Source organism: Neoarius graeffei, chromosome 12 (genome assembly GCF_027579695.1).
Source record: "Neoarius graeffei isolate fNeoGra1 chromosome 12, fNeoGra1.pri, whole genome shotgun sequence".
NCBI classification, from domain to species: Eukaryota; Metazoa; Chordata; class Actinopteri; order Siluriformes; family Ariidae; genus Neoarius; species Neoarius graeffei.
This window is the reverse complement of record NC_083580.1, coordinates 68,673,734-68,700,326: the sequence shown is the minus strand read 5'-3', so window position 1 is coordinate 68,700,326 and position 26,593 is coordinate 68,673,734. Positions and strand designations below refer to the sequence as shown.

Genomic DNA, 26,593 nt, shown 5'->3' with positions numbered 1-26,593 from the left:
ATAATGTGGCAAATGTGATCAAGGAAATATTGAGTCTAAAAACTCTTGTCCTGTTTTTCTTACCAAGCACATAATTAAATATCTGAAAAAAAGTGAATTAACAGGAACATTTGCTTGCCTGATACTTCACTCAGTATTTACTGCTCAGTGTGAATAATGACATCAAGGGTAATTACATTTTTTATATAGTTCAAATTGCAGGATATAATCGATTTCACATTAAAATTAGCCAAAGGATTGAGAAAGCAGCAGACACTGGAGAGGACTGCTGATGAGTTAGTGTGGTGGGAGTTCTCTCCCTTTCCATGGTGATTCATTAACCTCTAAAGATTCCTGTGCTCTGGAAACGGCAATTTTCATTGCAAAGAGAATGAATGGCATTTCATCATCTAGAATGTAACAGATGATCTCCTTGAGGCACAAAAGGGGATGAAATAAGGTTAAAATGGCGATGTACGACACCCAGGACATGACCATTCACTACCTTTATCATTAGTACTTTCCCTTCCTTCTCTCTCTCTCTCTCTCCATATTTACCTTACTGCGTCATAACTGAAGGCTTAAATGTTTGAGGATGTGAATGAAGAGGAGGTGATTTATGCTTGAAAATCATCAACCCACCATCTTTCTGTCTCTCTTTCTCTCACACTCCTCTCTCAGACGTAATACTCCTTGTCTTTGTTTTTCTTCCCCTTTGCGACGGTCTTGGACATGGAGCCGGTTGTGCCCGGCGTCTTCTCCTTAACTACGGTGCCGTTGCTCTCACTGCCGGAGCCACGCCTCTGCTCCACCTGGTAGGATCCCTCGTCGCGGTTGCGGTACTTGTACATGGCGTAGAGGAGGATCAGGATGCAGAGGGCGGCAGCTGCAACGATACCCACCACCATTCCTGTGGTGCTGCTGGACTCACGAATCACCTCCACTGCACCGGGGAGGCCGCCCTCTACTGACGCCGAGGGCCGAGCTGTGGGCACACGAGGGAAATCGGGTGGGTAAGTTAGTCCCGGAGTGTGGCGGGAGGATGGAGCTGGGGGGAGGAGCACTTGGTCGCGGGTATTCATTTTACCCGCGGGGATGTGGAGCTGGTCAGGGTGGGTTGTTGGGGCAGGGGGGGCAGGGGGAGCATGAGGGCGATGGGAACCGGGCTTTTGGCCTCCACTTTTGCCCACGCCAGGGGGAGGAGGCAGCACTGTCCTATCAGTGACCGTTGGGGAGTTTTTATAGAAGTCCTCATCATCGGACTCAGTCATCTCCCCTGAGCCAAAGGCTGACACCTCCATGGGCTCGCCACAGTCCTCCTGGTCTGGAGGGCACGGCGGCCGTGGCTCAGACACAACGAGGGACTCTTTGGTGGTCTGGAGGGGGCTCAGGGATGTAGGGGGAGGGGGAATGGCAGGATAATGCGGGGCCACAGACTGGGGGTCTTGGGTGTCCATGGTAATTATGGGCAACACTAATTCACCTCCTGTGATGGAAAATACAGAAAAAAGACAGTAAGGAGCAAGAATTAGTGCACAATAAAGAAACCAGCACTATAATGTCATTAATACTGCACTACAAAATAACAGATTATCTAACAGTAACATTCATAATATACACTGATACAAGATGTTATAATCCAAAAATAAATACTGACTACGATAATCTTATTATCTGTTCTTCAAATGTAGATTGTTTAAGATCAGATGCATGTGTAACTGCTTGAATAAATAATAAGCTTCTTCCTGGTTCTTCTTTGGTAAAGCAAAATAACAAACCATGGAGTTTGGGTCACTTACATCAACAAATAGGCCGGATGATTTTTGCATGGGGAAAAAAAGCAAATTACACAAAAAGAAAGCTGTGTAAGGTGATCCCTTAAACATACAACTTTTCTCCCCTTTACATTTATCTGAACATTTTTGGTGTGCTACTCCTATATTTTATTTATCTAATTACAAATATAGTGTTATTACTCAAAGATAAAGCCAGAAAAAGAATACAAGGTAGGCTTTCTTCATTCAGATATTTTAGGAAAAAAAATGCTAATAGCTGGAAGCAAATTTGTGATTTATTTTCCAGCTGTCGGCAGCATCCAATTTTAGATTTATAGATCAGAAAAACAAATGAGTAACATTTAAAAGCAGAGATTGCTGTTAGGATTAAGTCCAGAGCATTTATACAGGTTCATTCATGGATATAGTCAGTGTTCCCAGTGTGAAGCACTGAGATGTGCTAATAAATTGGCCAGAAAGAATGTGATCGAAAAAGTTCTGACCATAATGAATGCCTCCACTTGAATCTAGTTACCCAGGGGAATTACCGTTTAGCAATGTAAATTAGCCGGAGAAGTGGAGCATTCGCTTTGGGTGATGACTCTCAGCTATGACTTCACTGGATCTGGGTCAGTTTTTATTTCAGAACTAGTCTCGTTCATGATTTACTGAGGTTCATGTTGTTATTAAAGGGATCACTGCTATCATTGGTTCAAATCAACATTAATACAGAGGAAAAGCAGAGAACTGATTACTGAATTCAATGATGCAAAATAACACAGTTCTGTAATATAATTAATGTAATGCTATTTTTCTGCTATTGATGTATGCTCATAATTACAAAAGAAATGCCAGTATACCAGCCTTTCCCATAAGAGCACTTGATCGCACTTCATCTTCATACTTCATACTATACCTCTAATACCTGTATAGCTACCTGTCTAAATTATTCTTGCATTATATGAGGATGTGTGTACAGCTACAGCTGGATTGCAGAAGTACATCTTATGTTAATATACAGTACTGTGCAAAAGTCTTAGGCACTCTATTTTTTTATTCATACAAACTTTGTTTTAGATTTCTATTTTATGACTTCTTCATTATCGAGTCAGTACAAAAACATTTTAAAGTCCAAACGTTCGTTTTCCAGCACAAAATTAAATGTTACAGAAAAAAAGTTTGTATCTGAGCAGCATATTACAACCCCGATTCCAAAAAAGTTGGGACAAAGTACAAATTGTAAATAAAAATGGAAAGCAATGATGTGGAAGTTTCAAAATTCCATATTTTATTCAGAATAGAACATAGATGACATATCAAATGTTTAAACTGAGAAAATGTATCATTTAAAGAGAAAAATTAGGTGATTTTAAATTTCATGACAACAACACATCTCAAAAAAGTTGGGACAAGGCCATGTTTACCACTGTGAGACATCCCCTTTTCTCTTTACAACAGTCTGTAAACGTCTGGGGACTGAGGAGACAAGTTGCTCAAGTTTAGGGATAGGAATGTTAACCCATTCTTGTCTAATGTAGGATTCTAGTTGCTCAACTGTCTTAGGTCTTTTTTGTCGTATCTTCCGTTTTATGATGCGCCAAATGTTTTCTATGGGTGAAAGATCTGGACTGCAGGCTGGCCAGTTCAGTACCCGGACCCTTCTTCTACACAGCCATGATGCTGTAATTGATGCAGTATGTGGTTTGGCATTGTCATGTTGGAAAATGCAAGGTCTTCCCTGAAAGAGACGTCGTCTGGATGGGAGCATATGTTGCTCTAGAACCTGGATATGCCTTTCAGCATTGATGGTGTCTTTCCAGATGTGTAAGCTGCCCATGCCACATGCACTAATGCAACCCCATACCATCAGAGATGCAGGCTTCTGAACTGAGCGCTGATAACAACTTGGGTCGTCCTTCTCCTCTTTAGTCCGAATGACACGGCGTCCCTGATTTCCATAAAGAACTTCAAATTTTGATTCGTCTGACCACAGAACAGTTTTCCACTTTGCCACAGTCCATTTTAAATGAGCCTTGGCCCAGAGAAGACGTCTGCGCTTCTGGATCATGTTTAGATACGGCTTCTTCTTTGAACTATAGAGTTTTAGCTGGCAACGGCGGATGGCACGGTGAATTGTGTTCACAGATAATGTTCTCTGGAAATATTCCTGAACCCATTTTGTGATTTCCAATACAGAAGCGTGCCTGTATGTGATGCAGTGCCGTCTAAGGGCCTGAAGATCACGGGCACCCAGTATGGTTTTCCGGCCTTGACCCTTACGCACAGAGATTCTTCCAGATTCTCTGAATCTTTTGATGATATTATGCACTGTAGATGATGATATGTTCAAACTCTTTGCAATTTTACACTGTCGAACTCCTTTCTGATATTGCTCCACTATTTGTCGGCGCAGAATTAGGGGGATTGGTGATCCTCTTCCCATCTTTACTTCTGAGAGCCGCTGCCACTCCAAGATGCTCTTTTTATACCCAGTCATGTTAATGACCTATTGCCAATTGACCTAATGAGTTGCAATTTGGTCCTCCAGCTGTTCCTTTTTTGTACCTTTAACTTTTCCAGCCTCTTATTGCCCCTGTCCCAACTTTTTTGAGATGTGTTGCTGTCATGAAATTTCAAATGAGCCAATATTTCGCATGAAATTTCAAAATGTCTCACTTTCGACATTTGATATGTTGTCTATGTTCTATTGTGAATACAATATCAGTTTTTGAGATTTGTAAATTATTGAATTCCGTTTTTATTTACAATTTGTACTTTGTCCCAACTTTTTTGGAATCAGGGTTGTACATAAGAGACCATTAGTCTCCAATTTGTCATGAAATAATGAATAAACAGGCCAATAACTGGCCATGAAACTGCTCATCAGTCAATTGTCCAATTACTTTTGAGCTTGTGAAAATGAAGGGACTATGTAAAAAAAAAAAAGTGATATATATTGTTAAATGCCTTGAATTAAAACGGAAATCCTGCACTTCAATCACATCTTGATTGCTTCATTTCAAATCCAATGTGGTGGTGTAAAAATTGTGTCACTGTCCAAATACTTAAGGACCTGACTGTACGTACATGTGCATCATCATATCAATTGGTTTATTTATTCCTTTTAGCAGTAAAGACTGAATTATAAGGAATGTCAGCAAGACACAAACAATCCTAAATACAATAATACGAATCAATAATCAATTATTAAATATTATAAATACTGTAAAGATTGGTGAATAAGTTTTAAACATAAATATATACACACAGTACTGTGCAAAAGTCTTAGGCACCCTTTTTTTTCCATACAAACTTTGTTATAGATTTCTATTTGATGACTTCTACATTATCGAGTGAGTACAGAAACATTTTAGAGTCCAGACGTTCATTTTCCAGCACAAAATTAAATGTTACAGAAAAAAAAAATGTTTGTATCTGAGCAGCATATTACATAAGACAGCATTTTTCAGATTAAAAAAGAAAACATAATGAAGGCTGCTGGGTTTTGGTGCAAAATGAAGAAGCGAGTGTGACAGTCAAAGTGTCCAGAAGAACTGTGGCTGGTTCTGGAAGATGCTCAGTAAAACCTACAGCTCATTTCCTTATCAAACTACACTCATCATACCTGAGACTACTAATTTTTTTTTAAAGCAAAGCGTCATTTCACACCAAATATTGACTTTGTGTAATTCATTACGACTTACTGATTACTGTTTATAATCTCATTATCTCTAGCCGCTTTATCCTTCTACAGGGTCGCAGGCAAGCTGGAGCCTATCCCAGCTGACTACGGGCGAAAGGCGGGGTACACCCTGGACAAGTCGCCAGGTCATCACAGGGCTGACACGTAGACACAGACAACCATTCACACTCACATTCACACCTACGGTCAATTTAGAGTCACCGGTTAACCTAACCTGCATGTCTTTGGACTGTGGGGGAAACCGGAGCACCCGGAGGAAACCCACGGGGAGAACATGCAAACTCCACACAGAAAGGCCCTCGCCGGCCCCGGGGCTCGAACCCAGGACCTTCTTGCTGTGAGGCGACAGCGCTAACCACTACACCACCGTGCCGCCACTGTTTATAATATTTTTTAAAATGTTGAAACGTTTCATTTCTTTATTTTTATGCCTCCGCCACCATAAGGTGCAGGAGGCATTATGTTTTCGGGTCGTCCGTCTGTCCTTGCATCCGTCCATGCGTCCTTCCATCCGTGCATGCGTCCGTCTTGCAACCTTGTGAACGCGATATCTCAAAGGCAGATGAAAGGAATTTCACCAAACTTTCACTATTTGTGCGCTTTGGGACAAACATGAACTGATTAGGTTTTGAGATCAAAAGGTCTAAGGTCAAGGTCACTGTGAGGTCAAATGTCTGTCCGAAAACCTTCTGAACACAATATCTCCAAGGCAAATGAACGGAATTTCACCAAACTTTCACCATTTGTGCATTTGGGGACAAAGATAAACTGATTAGATTTTGAGATCAAAAGGTCTAAGGTCAAGGTCACTGTGAGGTTAAATGTCTGTCCAAAAACCTTGTGAACACAATATCTCCAAGGCTAATACAAGTCATTTCACCAGGTCAAGATTACTGTGAGGTCAAATGTCCATCCCCAAATCACAACTTAATAAGGCGTGTAGTCTACCGGGCGGAGGCATCCCCATCGAAGCCGTTGGCGTCGAGTTCTATCTAGTTTAATCCATTTTTGGTCGACAGCATTTCTTTACATGTTTAAGACTTTTGCACAGGATTGTACTTCCAAGTTTTCAAAGCCTTTACACTATGCATACAGTTTCTGTGTAATTGGTATGTAGGAACCGTTACATTACTGGTATTAATCAGTTTGATGTTGACAACACAAGCACAGATAACTTATATAAAATGTAGAGCTGTAACACATTTCTAACAGAACACACATCCTCAGTATTCCCTCAGTACACAGTCTTAGAAATAGGGTTCTTTAGTCAAAGGTTCTTCGCTTATAGCTCTCGTCTGAAACCCTTTCTGATGTTGCAGAATAATTTATGTGTAACTACACAGGTATTTAGACACTTAATATAAAGTGGGATGAAAATGTACATACCATGTGTTCTTAAAACATATCGAGAGGTGTGATTTCTCTAGGTGAATAAAGTACCGCACTGTAAGATCACTGTTTATATATCTATATATAAAATCACACCTCTCAATATGCTCTAAGATCACATGGTATTTATATTTTCTGCACCGTTCCTCAATGGGCTGGATAACAGTGTGAATTAGTGTCCTTTTTTCATTTATAGTGATGAACAAGGATGTGTGAGGAAAGCCTGGCCTTACACAAGAAATGTGTGGGTGATCATAAATCAGCAAAAGAATGATATGTTAATTTTATCAAGCTGATGACTTTCTGAATTAATGGCTCTGTTCTATTACAGTAGGGGTGTCCAGTTATTATTATTATTATTATTATTATTATTATTATTATTATTATTAAAATGGGGGCTAGATGGCGAAAAAGATCGGAAATCACTGCCCACAGTCTAGATGTCATGGTAAAAAAAATTTAAAGCAGAATGTTTTGGTTCTAAAATCTGATTGGCTGAGCCATGTCTGAATTCCTCACTATATGTGAATGCATCACAATAATTTAATTCTGTATTAATGGACCAGATTTTTCACCAGTAATCCAAATCATCCCCTCATCTTTGCCTGTTGTGTTGTTTACCAGCTAAAGCGTACTGTTAACACACTACACGTCGTATTTCATTATTTATCGACTGTTGTAATATTGTTTTTATAAAAGCAATAAGCAATGACAGGGATTAAAGTGATTTCATCATAGGTATGGGAGGTGTAGCCTTTGTTTCCTGTCTAAGAACGTCCTTACCTGTGATGAAATCATGGTAACATACTATGTGCCTGATTATTATTATTATTATTATTATTATTATTATTATTAGTAAACAGCTTCTTCTAAATTCTTCATCAATTATATGCCGGAATAATACACTATAAATAAAGTTTCCACAAATTATATTCTTTCTATAATATTCTTATAAAAACATAATAATAATATTCTTTCTATAACTATATTCTTATCAACTGATTTCCAGAGGTGGACAGTAACAAAATACATTTACTTGAGTACTGTACTTAAGTACACTTTTTGAGTATCTGTACTTTACTTGAGCATTATTATTTTTTTTTTGGAAACTTATGACTTTAACTTCACTACATTTCTATCAAGGTCCTCGTTACTCGTTACTATGAAGCAGCTTTGAAAGTGGATGGGTTTTTTTTTCCCTAAAACGTGAACGTTTTTTTCACAGGTGACACTGAGACAGTCTATCAGTAATCACTAGGGTCACGTCACGTCCATAGACTGTATAAAATCAAGTTCAGTGATTTCTCCGCAGCGTTATTTGAACACTATCAGTTGATGGCAGAATGGAAGGAGGCGGTTCTTCTGGGGAATGCACGCACCTATGGCCCATGAACCCATGTTTCAGTTTTCTGAAAGAATTAAAGATTCGTTTCGTTTTAAATGTTTGCTTTGTTTGCCGAAAACGAACCACATCACGGCCTACAAAAACTCGCCATCTGACCTGCAGAAGCATATTGAGGTATATCAACGTTTTATTCCAAGAGAAAGCTTGCAATGAAGTTGTCTGTGCTTTTAGAGCTAGCGATAATGTTGCAATAGCTATGCAGTCTGGTTAGTCAAATGACTTTCTATGGATTTGCCCGCCAAGTTGCCGTAGCCTTGTCCACAGCTAACGTTTACACATAGCTAGTTAACTTGGACACTGCTAGTTAGCATGTAAAAATGGAGTTACACTAACATGAATAACGTTAACTTATCTGAAGTCCTTTCAGAAATATGTTTTAACATAATCTTGCCAAATAAACAGAATGTAGAAATCTTTCTTTTCTAGTAGCGTTAGCTACCCAATATGATTTCAAGGTTGAAAAGAGTTTGCTAGCATCAGGTGGAGCTTCACTGACTAGCTAGCTTAACGTTAAACCACCATGATGGCACAGCATGCGCTCATTTTGTGAATTCACATTTCTGTCTTTGGTAACAGCGTTAGGTTTTGTAAGCGTTGTGGCAATAATACAACGATGCGTTGACAGAAAATGTACTTTTAATACTTAAGTATTTTTAAAAGCAAGTATTTCAGTACTTTAACTTAAGTAAAAAAATTGACTGTACAACCTTCACTTGTATCGGAATAACATTTGACCAGCGGGATCTGTACTTTGACTTAAGTAATGAAGTTGGGTACTTTGTCCACCTCTGCTGATTTCTAGTCAGTTGACATGACGGCTCGTGTATATGCAACACAGTAATACAAAACAAACACATCCTGTTTGGAAGAACACGCATCAGGAGCTTTTTTATTTTATTTTATGTGCTGGCAATTTGCAGTGCTTTAGTTAATTAGAAACTTCCATTATTCACCCTGAACAGTGTTGGCAACTTTAATTGTATGTTTAAAAAGCTTGTGGACCATTGATACATTGGACTCCAAATGGCCTGCAGGCTATAACTCGGACACCCCTGTATTATAGCTACATTGTGTTGTAATAAGTTTTTTTGCCCTCATGCCTGGAACTATGGTGATATAATGCAGAGTTTCTCAAAGGAACCCTCAAACAGTCCATATTTTGTGCTTTCTCAGCTCCCAAAACAACTATTCTTGGTAATTGGTGTTCTTGATTTAGGTGTATTTGGAGTAGGAATTTAAAAAATGGACAGTTTTTTTTTTTATAAGATGTATAGTCTATAAAAACGATGGTACATCCTGACTGGCTGATCAAGCCCATCCCAAAAGAGATACTAAATGAGCACTGGCTTGGCTATGTTACATGGATATGCTCCTGGTCCAACTGGCTATTCATTTATTAGTGGTTGCTTGTAGAGAGGTGTTGGGGCTGAAGTGTGTGTACTGAGTGGATCTGGAGCCTGTGCTCTTCTGGAGGGCCATAGGACTATTGGCCTTTTCCTTGTGTTCACTCACCAGTGCCAGGCTCACACTCCTCCAGGTCTTCATCATCACTGGGGCACTCGGCCGATGCCACCAACAGGTCATCAGAGTTCTGGAAAGTTGGAGGTATGTCAGAGAGGTATGTCAGTCACCCATACAGTCTATAGAAGTATACAGAACTTGTTTTGTTTACTGCCCATAAAGTAATGTGGCCATTTATTTTCTTGAATTTCATAGCTGTTTATATATCTCACCATACATATATCCTCCATAGTCTAAGTCTAAAGTCCTTCCCATGCCATGCCTTGGTCTTCCCAGGCAGTTTGGGTTTCCCAAAAGCCTCTAGGAGAGAGAGTATTCATTGTGCTGCTCGCTGTACCATTTAACGATGATCTTTGTGCTACGATGCTTTTGGGAAACTCAGGCCAGACCGTTAAGGTGCATCGGGCGGCGCCGATCTCCGTTTCAGTAGCCTCGGCCTCTCACCTATACAGCTAGGGTTACAGTGGGGTGCCAGTCCTCTGGTAACCGCAAGAGTTTGACTCCACACTCACATCTGTATTGCAGCATGCCTTGTCAGACGGCAGTAGGTACCATTTTTATGATGGTCTTTGGTATGACCCGACCACAAGTAGAACTAGTGATCTCCCAATCGAGAAGCGGACATGCTAACCACTAGGCCAATTCGCGGTCATCCTCCATATTAGTTAGGATGAACAGAATACAGAGCTATACTGCAACATATGTTGTTTCCCAGTCTGGAGTTGGAGAGCAAATTATCATTCTGCACACACACCTCATATTCATAAAACATGTAATTGGATCTGGGCTATGACTGATTTTAATGCATCACTTTGTTCGTGCCTATCAGGAGGTCAAAACAATTTCACTATTCACTTGGACGAACACATCGCTGTTTATTGGGACATCATCAACATCTAACAAGCTAGGCTTGGAGCATAAGAGGATTCTTATCGATTGTGACATTAATATTGCTATTTTCAGTACCAACAATCATCCCTCAAGAAAATTCATACCAAAACCTGAGAATACATTCCGACTCTGTGTGGACTATGACCTTCCATATTAGAAAAGCCTATGAACAATAACAGCAGAAGCTTATTCAATCAACAGTGCAGCAGGCTGTAGGGCACTCCTGGCCCTGAAGCAGTCTACGCTTACACGACAAGCTTCTTTCCATAACATGAAAGACATTATCATGACCTTCAATACATTTCTCATTCATCAAGATACTGGCTTCTTCAAGTTGAATATATGCAAATATTCTCTTCTCATTCTGCACATGAATATTAGCACATCAGCCATGACTGACATCCTTTTATTGATTGAATTACCATGCAGACAGTCCTAACCAGCTTCGGCTAAAAAGGTCTCTGGCTCCATGTGATTTCCAGCATGCACATTGAACAGCAGGACATAAAAACCCCCCTTCAATTTCTACTTATCTGTTTCTAATCCATCTGCTTTGGCCAAATCTAAAATAGTGTTACGAGATTAAAAATCGTAGATGTTACTAAAATGAATCAAATTAACTATGTGCCAAGTAATCACAATTTACAGAGATCCTTAGCTGTATCATTGAATCATCTGAAATGCATCATTAAGCTCCAACTGTCACTCTATTCTATTACCTCTGCACTATCATTAAGGAAATAAAGACAGACAGATACAGTAAGATTTTAATTCTTCAAGCAGTGCTTCACTCAATTACGACTGCATTTACACAAACGCATACTGGGGGGAAAACCCAAAATGATCACCATCAAAGTGTGTATTACACCACAAAAGACTTTGTGACAAATGAAATGCCAAAATAAATTTGCTTTTGACTATGATTAAGTGCACACACTGATATCCCGAGCTCCTCATTAACAGACGCGCTGCAGTGTTGGCTTTGCCTGGCTGCATTTATTAAAGCGTAATGAGGACCTTATCTGCAATTCTGTACAATGCATTTGTGTTTAATAAGACAAGTTTATGAAGTGTGCTGAAATCAGTGGTTACATTTGTTTCGATATGTGTGTTTGCTTCTGACAAACACACTAAAACCAATTTGTGACACGGTGCAAAGACAAACCTGGAGTGTTCCCAGTGGAGGACACTTAAATTGCTGTAATCCCACGGGGGAAAACAAAATGTTGTTGACTGCATTTTGAACTCAATTGTAGCTTTACTTGGCTCAATTTCAGAGCCTTAATCACAGTTTCATTGTACGTGGTACACCAGAGACTTCCTTAAGTCCTGCACACCTCCTGTCCAGATGGAGGTCTTTCAAAAGCTTTCCGAGAGTAATATGCACAATATAGCAATGTTATTTAATTCCACTACCACCCACTACCGATCAACAAATTAGTCATTTAAACCACCGCGACCCTGACCGCAATCAACCAAAGAACAAGGTACATGTGTCAGACAGGACATGGGTATGTGAGCACCCAGTTAATATGGCCTTTCTTTTTCTTCAGAGCTACAGTACCAGTCAAAAGTTTGGACACCACCCCTACTCATTTTTAAGTTATTTTGTATTTTGAGTATTTTCTACATTGTAGAACAGCAATGAAGACATCAAAACTATGAAATAACATCTGGAACATACACTACCGTTCAAAAGTTTGGGGTCACTTTGAAATGTCCTTATTTTTGAAAGAAAAGCACTGTTCTTTTCAACGAAGATCACTTTAAACTAATCAGAAATCCACTCTATACATTGCTAATGTGGTAAATGACTATTCTAGCTGCAAATGTCTGGTTTTTGGTGCAATATCTCCATAGGTGTATAGAGGCCCATTTCCAGCAACTATCACTCCAGTGTTCTAATGGTACAATTGGTTTGCTCATTGCCTCAGAAGGCTAATGGATGATCATGTTAGCACAGCTGAAAACAGTTTAGCTCTTTAGAGAAGCTATAAAACTGACCTTCCTTTGAGCAGATTGAGTTTCTGGAGCATCACATTTGTGGGGTCGATTAAATGCTCAAAATGGCCAGAAAAATGTCTTGACTATATTTTCTATTCATTTTACAACTTATGGTGGTAAATAAAAGTGTGACTTTTCATGGAAAACACAAAATTGTCTGGGTGACCCTAAACTTTTGAACGGTAGTGTATATGGAAGGAGAAGAAGCCTTTATTTGCCACATGCACAGTCAAGCACAGTGAAATTCGTCTTCTGCATTTAACCCATCTGAAGTAGTGAACACACACAAGTGAGTAATAAGCACACACACACGTACACAGAGTAAATGGGCAGCCATGCTACAGCGCCTGGGGAGCAGTTGGGGGTTAGGTGCCTTGCTCAAGGGCACTTCAGCCTAAGGCCGCACCATGTTAACCTAACCACGTCTTTGAACTATGGGGGAAACCAGAGCACCCGGAGGAAACCCACGCAGACACGGGGAGAACATGCAAACTCCACACAGAAAGGCCCCTGTCGGCCACTGGGTGTGAACCCAGAACCTTCTTGCTGTGAGGCGACAGTGCTAACCACTACACCACCGTGCTGAATTATGTGGAAAACAAAAAATTGTTAAAAAACAAAACATGTTTCATATTTTAGATTCTTCAAAGAATCCACCATTTACCTTGATGATGCTTTGCACACTTTTGGCATTATGTTAACCAGCTTCATAAGGTAGTCACCCGGAATGCTTTTCGATGAACTTTTTCGTCAAAATTTTATTAGTTGACGAGTTTCTCGCCTTCTTAATGCATTTGAGATCAAACAGTAAATAATAAAAATACAGTAATTCGCCCTATTCTACAACTGTAGTAATCCATATTATCTTCAGAACCGCTCAACTAAGGAAAGAAAAACGACATCCATCATTACTTTAAGACATGAAGTGCCTTAATAAATAAAAATAAAGAAAAAACATTGAATTAGAAGATGATGTGTCCAAAATTTTGACTGGTACTGTACATCTCTGACCATCTGATGTCGTCTACATGAGAGTAAAAACTGCCCACTCCTGTGACTTTTTAGTTGGGTCCCACAGGATCCCAGTCTTGATCCACATCTCTACTTGAAGTGATCTTTGTTTCAGCTCATATTATGCACTTAAAAATAACAATAAGCTCTAATTTATTCTAACACGAGAAAGCAACAAACATTGGGAGAACAGATTCTGTTTATAGGGGTGAAATCTGTTGGTCAACAAATACACTAACGTCATTAAAGAAGGAGATAATTCATAAATTAGCCATCTTGGCAACATCACAGGCAGTTTTGTCCAATCTGTTACAGTACATCCGGATCTATTTAGTATCCAAGAGCCACTGATCCTTGTCTACTATTACAATGCTGGCACTCACCTAACACACTCGTTTCCTGTTTCTCCTCTATGTAAATAGCTCATGTACCGTATATCCTTTGTGAGGTTTTGCCATCTTTTCGGTGTGCAACTCTAGCCGTTATTTCCCCGACTCATTCTCTGGCTTAGACACTATGATTTCAATGGTTTTTTGGGGGTATTTCCCCCCATTTTCTCCCTAATTCTACCACCTGCCAGTTCCCACCTGCTACCAAATGGGGATTTTGAAGGTGAACACATGCTCGACCTGCTGCTCATGCTGTGTCACAGAGCGGTGTAACACACTCAAAGGAAAGCGCTATCTGCCCTCTTCTGCATATATGAGCTCACAGCTGCCCATGACTGGCTCAGTGTGACAACACTCCCATCCAGAAAGCACACTGATTTTGTTCTCTTGGCTTCTGGCCATGGCTGTGGCATCATCAAATTTGCAATCACTTCAAAATAGGACACACATTTTTCTTTGTTGTTGTCCCAAAATATATTTGAACTCTTGTTTATAGATATCTTTGGCCAAATTCCAAACCTAACCTCTCCCAATTTCCTACGTAAACACTGCTAGGAAGTGATTTAGGATTATTCCTGCAGTTTAGTGTTTGTACTTTATTTCCATCCCAGAGCTAGTTTGGGGTTTAAAGAAATATTAGCCAGAATGCTAGCTTTAAAGGGGTAGCCTGTTTGGTTACTTCAATGTTGCTACAACAAACTGTGCATTATACAAAAGTATTACATTCATAATGACCATTATGGGCGGCACGGTGGTGTAGTGGTTAGCACTGTCGCCTTACAGCAAGAAGGTCCGGGTTCGAGCCCAGCGGCCAGTGAGGGCCTTTCTGTGTGGAGTTTGCATGTTCTCCCCGTGTCCGCGTGGGTTTCCTCCGGGTGCTCCGGTTTCCCCCACAGTCCAAAGCCATGCAGGTTAGGTTAACTGGTGACTCTAAATTGACCGTAGGTGTGAATGTGAGTGTGAATGGTTGTTTGTCTCTGTATCAGCCCTGAAATGACCTGGTGACTTGTCCAGGGTGTACCCCGCCTTTCGCCCATAGTCAGCTGGGATAGGCTCCAGCTTGCCTGCGACCCTGTAGAACAGGATAAGTGGCTACAGATAATGGATGGATGGATGACCATTATAAAACTTGGAAAGAAAACTAAAGGATAATGTCAGTGGTATACAGCGGGGAACCATCAGGGCCTTCAGAGAAGCCCAAACATATCAGCATTTCAAATGTTATATTTAATTTCTTTCATTCTTTCATAATTTCATTGTAATTATTCTCTTCAAATTTTCATTTGGCCTCATTTTCTATCAAATTTGCTTCAGAAATGAAAGGGCTACTGTCCTGAAAACATTAAAATCGAGTTATCCAATGATATTTTTTTGCTTGTTGTCTCTAGGCTGAGAAGAGTGCTGGCTCACTCATTGGTTAAGACTTCATTGCCGGGACAGAAAGCCATGGCAGTGTATGTTTATGTAGGAAGTGACAGATGAGTTAACCAATCAGATATTGATTTATAGTGGGAGGGACCAAAAATGTATCGCTCTAGCCCTTCTCAAATGCCAATGCGAACTTAACCCCGAGCTGGCATCATTAGCGCAGCAGTGAAGTCACCTTCCAGCCAGTGTAGCGTTCATCAGTAGTGTTAGTGAATGCTAATAAAATGGTCAAGCCAATGCTATCTATCGAGAGCAAGTAGCACAGGCTAACAACCAAGAAACTAAGAGTTCTGTCTCCAGACTCTTCTTCCACTTCTTCTTCGACACAGGATTTTTCACTCAGACTTGAGTATTAATTTCCCAATGCAATTTACTTAGTTACTTTTAAAATCAGCATCGACAGCCACACACAACGGAGCGACCTGGCAGCCTGCCACTAATCCCTTTCAAAATCCTTTGCCTTTTTGGTGTGTCTGGCTAAGTTTTGGCTGAGCTCAAGTCCCAGCTCTAACAGTAATGGTTCGCCACTGGTAGTATGAGTATTTCTCATCTCATCTCATCATCTCTAGCCGCTTTATCCTGTTCTACAGGGTCGCAGGCAAGCTGGAGCCTATCCCAGCTGACTACGGGCGAAAGGCGGGGTACACCCTGGACAAGTCGCCAGGTCATCACAGGGCTGACACATAGACACAGACAACCATTCACACTCACATTCACACCTACGGTCAATTTAGAGTCACCAGTTAACCTAACCTGCATGTCTTTGGACTGTGGGGGAAACCGGAGCACCCGGAGGAAACCCACGTGGACACGGGGAGAACATGCAAACTCCACACAGAAAGGCCTTCGCCGGCCACGGGGCTCGAACCCGGACCTTCGTGCTGTGAGGCGACAGTGCTAACCACTACACCACCGTGCCGCCCCTAGTATGAGTACTTTAGTAACATAATTTGAAAACTAGTCAAGACTGTCACATCCTGTGTCAGAGTAATGCTACATTAGGTCTCTCTCTTTCTCTCTCTCTCTCTCTCTCTCTCTCTCTTTAAATACATCACCATATTGAACATTATACACAATCCCATTCATATTTCAACCAGTGACCTGTCTCCTCCCTTGACAATATCTCTGAAACTTCTCACCTTAACATTTGACATATCGGTGATGACATAAGTAAATTTTTTATCACCATTCTATCCATATACAGACAGACACTAGGATGCACGACACACTATATAATCCCATTCACATCTGTCACATCTCTCACCTTTTCAGGAAGCGAGGAAAGAAAGCAGCTGTGCATTGGGAGCCCCTCGGCACTAAGCCATCTCACTTTCATTCCCATGTTGCACTATATTTCTATTTATATGCAATGAAGCTTGGATTAGTAGGATTCTTGGCATGTACAAAGGCTTGCATCTGGGTCTGTCCATGTTTACGCTCACGCTAGTGCAAAATGCCGCCTCTTATGAAGCCTGACAGTTAGCTCTGAATGACACTGATTGTTATTGAGCGTGCCCTTTATTCATATCAGTTCCCATCTCTTGATCAATGGTGTTGAATGGCACACAAATAAATCCTCAGACGCTGGAAAGAGTACCAAACATCTGTGCAGACGTTCCTTTCTGAGCTGGCACATTACAGGAACTGACACAAAGGGAATGATGCCAGATATGACAATCAATAGGCGGTACATTAATGCCTCCGTAATCCTGCACACAAGGTGAAGCTGAGCAAGCTGTTTAAATCAACTAATGTCGAGATGCAGCGAGACTGAATGCTTTAGTTCAGCAGATATGCTGGAGGAACAACAACAGATACAATGCTGACAGTGTGAGGAAGAACAAGAAGCATGCACATTTAAAATGATATATGGCGACGATTTATTTTGGCTAAAAATACATACATTTGAACGGTGATACTGAAAATAAGTGCTTAATCTTGGTGACAGATAAATTATACGTGCGCATCGTTTAGTCAAACGATTCAACAGATGAAGAAACACTTTCATTTTAACGAGGTTTGCCATCCTGTCCATATCGTCCTGTTCAAACAAACGTTGCTTACTTTCCAGTTTTAGGAGACGATAGTGATTTCTAACAGCAAGTCATAATTTGTTTTCTAAACCGTTGTGTTGTTCTTGCTGGGCTCGGAGGTGTTCATAAACATGTTCATTTTTACAGCATGGACACCTTTCCAAGCCACCAGCTGTGGTTGCAGGCCATTTGGAGGGGTAATTGGTCCGAGGAGCTCTGTCTTTGCAGCACCCTTTTCATTTCAGCTCAGGAACGTATCAGTAATGTTGTCTTGATAATTAAGAATTTAACAAGCTTACCTTGCTAGCTAGCTAACATACGTCATTTATATTGCTTTAACAAACCTATGTAGCACTCCTAAAATACAGGGTAGGTCAAAATTATGTTAAACTATGTACTCATTATCTCAAGCTACTTTATCCTGTTCTACAGGGTTGCAGGCAAGCTGGAGCCTATCCCAGCTGACTACGGGCAAAAGGCGGGGTACACCCTGGACAAGTCGCCAGGTCATCACAGGGCTGATTCATAGACAACCATTCACACCTACGGTCGATTTAGAGTCACCAGTTAACCTAACCTGCATGTCTTTGGACTGTGAGGGAAACCGGAGCACCTGGAGGAAACCCATGCGGACACGGGGAGAACATGCAAACTCCGCACAGAAAGGCCCTCGCCGACTACGAGGCTCAAACCCGGACCTTCTTGCTGTGAGGCGACAGCGCTAACCACTACACCACCGTGCCGCCCTAAACTATGTACTAATGGATTATTTTTCTCCTGAGTGTGTGGTGCGCCGTGACCGCTGCTGGCGTAATTGGGCCCTACTTTTTTGACACCCCAACAGTGACGTCAGACATCAACTTACAGATGGTGCAGCAGTACACCACTACAGATCCGATTAGTTTCTACCATTTAAGTGTTAGCATAATTTTGACTAACCCTGTATACATAAAGAAGCAAGCTAGCTAACGTTAGTTAGCTAAGTCATGCTTTGCCATTAAGCATTGCCTATAATGGACATGTTTAGCGAGCAAACTTTGCTCAGCTAACAAACGAGCATTTGTTGTAATTATAATAATAAAACATTATGTTGCGATCATGCCCTCAAACAACAAAATTGTAACCATCAATAACAATGACAGGCCATTTAAAAAAAAAAAAGTAGTTGTCATAGTGTTGTGTAATGTATCAAATTAAAGAGCACGAAGATCTGAATTGAAAACGTGTTTAATTTTGTCTAAAAATATGTCTTAAAAAACATCATGAACATTTGAAAATCCAGTTTTTTATAAAATTTCCATTTCTATCTGTTGCCAGCAATCACTTTCCATTGGTTTAAATTTCCGTTCATGAGAAAAAAAAAAAACTAAATCAGAAATTAATTAACCAAAAAGCAAAAAAAAAAAAAAAGAGATTTAGAGTTTTGAGTGGGCGGCACGGTGGTGATCCTGTCATTATAGGTTAGCGCTGTCGCCTCACAGCAAGAAGGTCCGGGTTTGAGCCCCGTGGCCGGCGAAGGCCTTTCTGTGCGGAGTTTGCATGTTCTCCCCATGTCCGCGTGGGTTTCCTCCGGGTGCTCCGGTTTCCCCCACAGTCCAAAGACATGCAGGTTAGGTTAACTGGTGACTCTAAATTGACCGTAGGTGTGAATGGTTGTCTGTGTCTATGTGTCAGCCCTGTGATGACCTGGCGACTTGTCCAGGGTGTACCTCGCCTTTCGCCTGTAGTCAGCTGGGATAGGCTCCAGCTTGCCTGCGACCCTGTAGAACAGGATAAAGCGGCTAGAGATAATGAGATGAGATGCTATTTATTCTTGAATCAACACTAATTTTATGTAAACACTTTTAAATGTCTTTAAAGGCCAAACAAAAACATGCTGTTCTCCCGTACAAATGTACGGGAAGTTCATCAGTGCAGCGGCGCACTATCAAGCCGACCGTCAAGAGACTTGTGTGCCTCTCCAGTATTAACGCTTGAATTTCGATAAGATATTATGTACGTCTGGTCATTGCAGGCAAGGCCACTTAGCATCAGGACAGGTTGTATCATTTAAAAAGGGTTAGTTTGTCTGAATAGCACATCCTGTCTTTTAGTGGTAAGCCATAATAATATGTGGATAACATTTTAGCGAATATCAAACCGATTCCTAAATAAAATTCTTGACTGATTCAGACAGGCAGTCAGATTATTTAACAATTATTCGCTGTAGGTCAAATGAATATCAGTGATTATTCTATCCACATTCACTGGATATGAGCAATCGTGCGCTTTGATTGGCTACTCTACTACTAGGCTATCAGCTCATATACTGTGAGTAGAGAAAAATAAAATGGCAGTGTGTTTTGCTGAACCAACTGAGGATGAAATAAAAACTCTACTCGAAACCACCCCCCAAAAAAATACAAAAAAAGAACAAAATATGGAATAAAAGTATTTGATGGCAAGAACGTATCTTTTTTTATTTTTCAAGAATTATTATTATAGCATTTTTCACAAATTGCGGGGCGGCACGGTGGTGCACTGTCACCTCACAGCAAGAAGGTTATGGGTTCAAGCCCAGTGGCCGACAGGGCCTTTCTGTGCGGAGTTTGCATGTTCTCCCCGTGTCTGAGTGGGTTTCTTCCAGGTGCTCCGGTTTCCCCCACAGTCCAAAGACATGCAGGTTAGGTTAACTGGTGACTCTAAATTGACCGTAGGTGTGAATGTGAGTGTGAATGGTTGTCTGTGTCTATGTGTCAGCCCTGTGATGACCTGGCGACTTGTCCAGGGTGTACCTCGCCTTTCGCCCGTAGTCAGCTGGGATAGGCTCCAGCTTGCCTGCGACCCTGCACAGGATAAGTGGTTACGGATAATGGATGGATGGATGGATGGATGGATGGACAAATTGCTCCTGTCATTTCGCCGGTTTGTTTACATTCTAAGCGGAAATTATTTTGTCGGACGTTTTGTCTAAAGTTTTAATTTACCGAATTTGCAAAAAATAAAAATGCGCCGTTTCTCAAAATCCAGTGAATGTAAATAGAATAAAACAGTTATTCCACTCAACCTCATCATACATGGCTTATAGCCGACTCAGCGCTACGCACCTCATCAGCTATCAGCTCATGTACGACTCGATTTCCTGGAATAACTGTTAAATAACAACTGAAATGAAGTTGAGGTTATTATTCCCTGATATCACTGAGCCTGAGGCAGATAATTGTTTTAGTATAAATACACAGGTGATTATTTAAAAAAAATCATATTTAAAAAAAATTATTATTTCAATCTTCAAAAGCGGCATGCAAATTTACTAATGGTGTGGAGCAGACTTGTGCCACTTATCTATCCCGACTCACATAAAATACTTTGTTTTGAAATCGATAAAATAAATCCCAATTCCACCTTACCTTTGAATAGCATCTTTATTGCTTTTAGGAACTGCATTTTCTTACAGTGATGAAGTGATTGGCTGTCATTTTTGCCAAGTCACTCGAGGTGATTATCAAGAAATAGTTAGAATTTCTCGACCAATCCACGTGCGCGATTTCCTATAATCACCTCTGTATTTATACTAAAACCAAAGAGCGTCAGGTTGCTAGTCTGGCTGCAACCAGGTTACGCGCGCATATCTTTTCATCTCATCTCAATATCTCTAGCTGCTTTATCCTGTTCTACAGGGTCGCAGGCAAGCTGGAGCCTATCCCAGCTGACTACGGGCGAAAGGCGGGGTACACCCTGGACAAGTCGCCAGGTCATCACAGGGCTGACACATAGACACAGACAACCATTCACACTCACACCTATGGTCAATTTAGAGTCACCAGTTAACCTAACCTGCATGTCTTTGGACTGTGGGGGAAACCGGAGCACCCGGAGGAAACCCACGCGGACACGGGGAGAACATGCAAACTCCACACAGAAAGGCCCTCGCCGGCCACGGGGCTCGAACCCGGACCTTCTTGCTGTGAGGCGACAGCGCTAACCACTACACCACCATGCTGCCCTCGCATCTCTTTTTGTTTACAAAAAACAAAGGGGTGTATGCAATTCATCCACACCCTGACTAATCAGATCTAATACTTCTTATGAAATTTACTTTTTGTTAGAACAAATTATTAGTTTATCTTAGTAATTAAGCACAAACATTAGTAATAGTTAGTAGTGTAATTATTCTTGAAGAGATTTATGCATGGGCGGCACAGTGGTGTAGTGGTTAGCACTGTCGCCTCACAGCAAGAAGGTCCGAGTTTGAGCCCTGTGGCCAGCGAGGGCCTTTCTGTGCGGAGTTTGCATGTTCTCCCCGTGTCCGCGTGGGTTTCCTCCGGGTGCTCCGGTTTCCCCCACAGTCCAAAGACATGCAGGTTAGGTTAACTGGTGACTCTAAATTGACCGTAGGTGTGAATGTGAGTGTGAATGGTTGTCTGTGTCTATGTGTCAGCCCTGTGATGACCTGGAGACTTGTCCAGGGTGTACCCCGCCTTTCGCCCGTAGTCAGCTGGGATAGGCTCCAGCTTGCCTGCGACCCTGTAGAAGGATAAAGCGGCTAGAGATGATGAGATGAGAATATATTCTTCAGCCTCCCTACAGGCCAAGTCACTGTATTAGTCCTATTTCTGTCCATGACTACTGCCCATCTTGTAGAATAAAATGGACTTCTGATTAACATGGCATGCTGCAATGCCTGGGGACAACTGTGGGTTGCTGTTTAAATCTGTGTCATCTAATTCAGTTCAGTTTCATTGATAAAATTCTTTTATTTGTCGCAATTCAGATTCAGACCCATACAGACTAAGCCAAAGGTCACTGTGTTGAGAAAAACCATCTGAGATTTGAGACTGTGAGGGAGAAACCTTGTGAGGAGACATGACTCAAAAGGGAAATCTATCCATCTATATAACTGAGTTATGGACAGAGATGGAGTTAATAGAAGTGAGATTGAGCAGGTATAATCAAATAGTATAGAATAAAGATCCATGAGATAAGCCAGCGATCAATGTTAAAAGACTGTTAGGTCTGGAAAGACTATCTGGGAAGAGTTGATTGGACTTCAGCAGCAAAAGTTCTCAACATTGATCTTGCAGACCTTACGCACCGCACAGGATACAATTCACTCAAATTTGCATGATATATACTTTTTCATAATCAAGATATATACATTTAAATGTTTAAGTAGGGGTGGGGTTATGATGATAGAACGTCAATATCTTTTTATGAATTCGTAAAAAAGTAATTGCAAACTGACTGGAAGCAGCTGATGTGAAAAAAATTGTACTTAATCTTTAAAATTGTAAAATGTTCATTTTTACAGATTTGTATTTTCCTCCTTTCTTCATATTAGTGTTATTTTTATGTCAGATTGAATATATTATACACAATTTTAGTATATTAATATAGAAATGTATACAGTATATTGAGAACTGTTGTCAGGACATGGTTGGTAGCCAAAGAAGCAAAATTGTTCATACTCTCCTCTGTCATTCACAGTGAGACTAAGCAATTGTGGACTTCTGTCAGCTCATGTATGATGAAGAGGGTAGAAAGCGCTTTCTTTCGAGCGTTAGGCCCTGGTCAGACTACAGCTTGCGATGGGTTTGCGAATACTTGGCGATGAAAAATTGGTAGCATCGCCACCAATTGTGTGATGTACAGTGAATGTTCTCCAAGCTGCACAAGGTGTTTTTTTGTAGTGTCTCCATCTCGTGAGCGGCCAAAAACGTCACAAAACATTTCAATGCATGCATCGAAATTTGGTGATGTTTTCATCAGCAAACTAAGCGGCGAATACTCGCAGATGGGTTTGGGAATATTTCCCGAAGCTCGGAGAACCTTCGTCGAGCCTCTTAAGATGTATTTGTCTCTAATCCATGTCCCCATTGCTCATGTGAGCCTCATCAACACAGCAGCTTGGCATAGCCTAGCCTTCACCGAGACTTGAAAAGTGCATTTACATTCAGGTTATCCTTCGGAGCGTGTTGTGCGTGCTTGGGACCCAGTTGTTATGGGAAACAGCTCTTGCTGATTTGAGCACAATCAGCATGCGCATATAAGGATGCTGTTTTCACAGAGACTTTGCGAAGTATTCTGTCAGGTATGCGATGGTAGATGGATGCAAGTGCGGGAAGAGTGTTTGCATGATATTTACAAAAACAAAATGTGAGGCAAGGTCAGAGTAAGAAAACACAAATGAAACCGAAATCAGAGTCATAAACACGGCTAGAAACAAACATGACAGTGATAATGATAATACTTTGCAAAGTCTCTGGGAAAACAGTGTCCTTCTATGCACGTGCTGATTGCACTCAAATCAGCATCAGGTGTTTCCCATAACGACTGGGTCCTGTGAGTGAGCACGGCCGCTCGAGCATGCAAAGGCGTGACAGTCAAGTGTTCGCCTGCTGCGTGACTACAACTTTTAACTTGTCTGTATATCATTATGCATCATCACCAAAATGCCTCATTTTCATCGATAACCCATCGCAAAGCATGGCGAGTTGTAGTGTGACCGTAGCTTTACATCACCCTGTGACACAGCATGAGCAGCACTTTGTGCATGTGTTAGCCTGGAGTTTTCTTCTAATTTTTACCCTGATTGATGACTGAACTTACATTCTGCTGGTGCAACTGGCCCCTGATGTTTAGCTGATTGGATGGATGAGGTGTGTTGAGGCAGAGAAAGAAGACAAAGAATCAGGTTTGGGTGAAATTTACGAGCCATCATTATTAGATCTCTAAACGACTGTGATGTTCTTCATTGTTCACTAGCTGGACTACAGTGGGTTAACACTCTGATCCTCACCTGTGTTATGCTGTCCTTCAGGCTGGGTGAGCGCTGTCTTCGAGTGGTGGTCGTGGCCATGGTGGTGGTGGTCTCCATGATGGTGGTGGACATATCCATGGCGGCCGGAGGCGTGGCCGAGGTGGTCTCCGTGGACATTACTGATGGGGCATCTCCCACCAAGCGCAGGTTGCCCTCCACTTTAACACTGGGGTCACCCTCAGCTGCCAGCTTCAGCACCTGCAGCCCATTGTAGTACAGGCCTGAGATTTGACCCTGGAATGGCCGGCCTTTATCTTGGCCTCCGATCTTAATGGCTGCCTGGCTGTTGAAGATAGTCAACTGCCGTCCTGTGGTGGTCCCAAAGAGGCAGAAAAGGAAGAGGGTGAAAGGTAGAGTGAAAGAAGGAGAGGAGGAAGAGAGGCAGAACAGCAGCAAGACAGAAAAAAAAGAAACATTAGTTTGACTAAAAGGTAGGTTTTGAATATTTTATGACAGGGTCTTCCTGCATGAGTCGATAACACTGAGCATTTGGACCCAGTGATGGAAATCTCCAGTTTTAATGAATCCAGACTTCTGACTCTCACAGAGCATGAGTCAAAGTGATATATAAATCATGAAGTCAGCAATTAGCTACAAAGTCTGCAGTGGTTTAGCTACATGGGAGAACAATGGAAAATGCACTTATTACAGAATACAGCTGAATATATAATTATCTGTGCCTCATTAATAATAATAATAATAATAATAATAATAATAATAATAATAATAATAAAAAAGATAATAAAGATAATGAAGAGAATAACATTGGAAAACTACTTATGAATATGGAAAGACTTTTGAAAATGTTTTATTCAGAGGACTTGTTGTTGCTAATCTGCATTGATGAGTGTCATCTGGCAGCTCCAATGCTAATGTGTTACCAGAGCATGAGGGGTTTCTTCCTCATCCTCAGGCCTCATGCACAGACACAAACAGAGACATGCACGCACACACACACACACACGTACACTTTTTCCATTTATTCTCCGCTAAGTGTTTGGTCCCCTCAACTCTCCATTCAGTTCCCTCACGTCCTTGTATTCTTCTAATTCTGATGAAAATATAACAATATGATCATCTTAAACTGCCTCATCTTCGATGTTGATCTTGGTTTCCCCCAATTTTCTCCTTAATTTATTCAAGGCCAATTCCCACCCATCAGACAGCTCTCCCCATCACGTGACAGCTACCAACCAGGGCGGCAACAACCGTCTTGTAAATGTATTGCTAAAGGAGTTTGACCAAGTGAGAGTAACAACAAGAACAGGGGCTGCTGATCCAAAAAAAAAAAAAAAAAACCCTGTATGTAATTAGATTCTCCTAGCTTCGAATGGAAAAATGTAAATCACAGGTGTTATAATTGGATAAACCCGGTTGAAAAGTAAAACAATCAAATTGTGCCACCAGAAAGATTCAGTACCTGCTAAACTTTAAAAGCGCTTTTTAAAAAGCCTAAGGGGACAGCTGATTGAGAAACAGGCACTCGCCAGCGAATTCTGAGAGCTGGACTTCAGTTTCTACTTATTCCTGATGAACAGCCATACAAACAGTACTCTGCCACATTTGATTATGAAGTGGGCAGTGGTTCTGGCCTTAGAAAGAGCCTCTCCTGGTCTAATGCGAGGTTGCTTTTCAATACAAGTAGGCTCTAGTTTTTAATAGCGAGATGGTAAATAATGGTGGAAACAGTGAATATGGGAAAGTCTAGGACTCGTTACGAGGATATTTATCTAGCAGCATAAACAAATCCAGTTCCTGCTCTTTGTGTAAGAGCATGTTCTGAGATTACATAAATGGGTGGGCAGTTATGTATGCATCATGCACAGGGGTCTAGTGTAATCACTGCAAAAACTAGCCATCCTAATATAAGGAAAAACATAATAAATTTGAGAACATTTAGACTATAATCAAGTGAAATAATCTGCCAGTGCAGTAAGATAATTACACTTGGTAAGACATCTTAGAACAAGTTGGTTGCAATCTAGAACTAGGTTTAATAATCTCAAAATTGGTGTCTTGTTTTCTTCTAATAAGAAATGCTAGATCGTTTCAACTATTTTCAAGATATTTTCACTTGCTAAGATATCATTTTTTGCAGTGATGTACTGTTGCTGAATCTGCATGGAAAACAGATTGCAATCGCAGTCCTGTACGGAGCCACTGCGGTGACATGGAGGTTATTATTTTATATATATATATATATATATATATATATATATATATATATATATATATATATATATATATATATATTAGTACTGTCAAG

The 26,593-nt window shown here is 40.9% G+C and overlaps 1 protein-coding gene across 1 annotated transcript in view; it reads right to left on the bottom strand.

Annotated features, from left to right (window-relative positions):
* Nucleotides 1-307: 307 nt before the first annotated feature.
* nrxn2a (neurexin 2a) overlaps nt 308-26,593 on the bottom strand; it is an 833,732-nt gene continuing 807,446 nt past the window's right edge. Inside the window, exons 20-22 of the mRNA XM_060936298.1 lie at nt 24,307-24,635; nt 9,764-9,842; nt 308-1,465 (exon numbers count right to left, since the gene is read on the bottom strand). Coding sequence (XP_060792281.1) covers nt 657-1,465; nt 9,764-9,842; nt 24,307-24,635 — 1,217 coding nt within the window. The 3' untranslated portion in view covers nt 308-656. The remainder of the gene's footprint in view (nt 1,466-9,763; nt 9,843-24,306; nt 24,636-26,593) is intronic.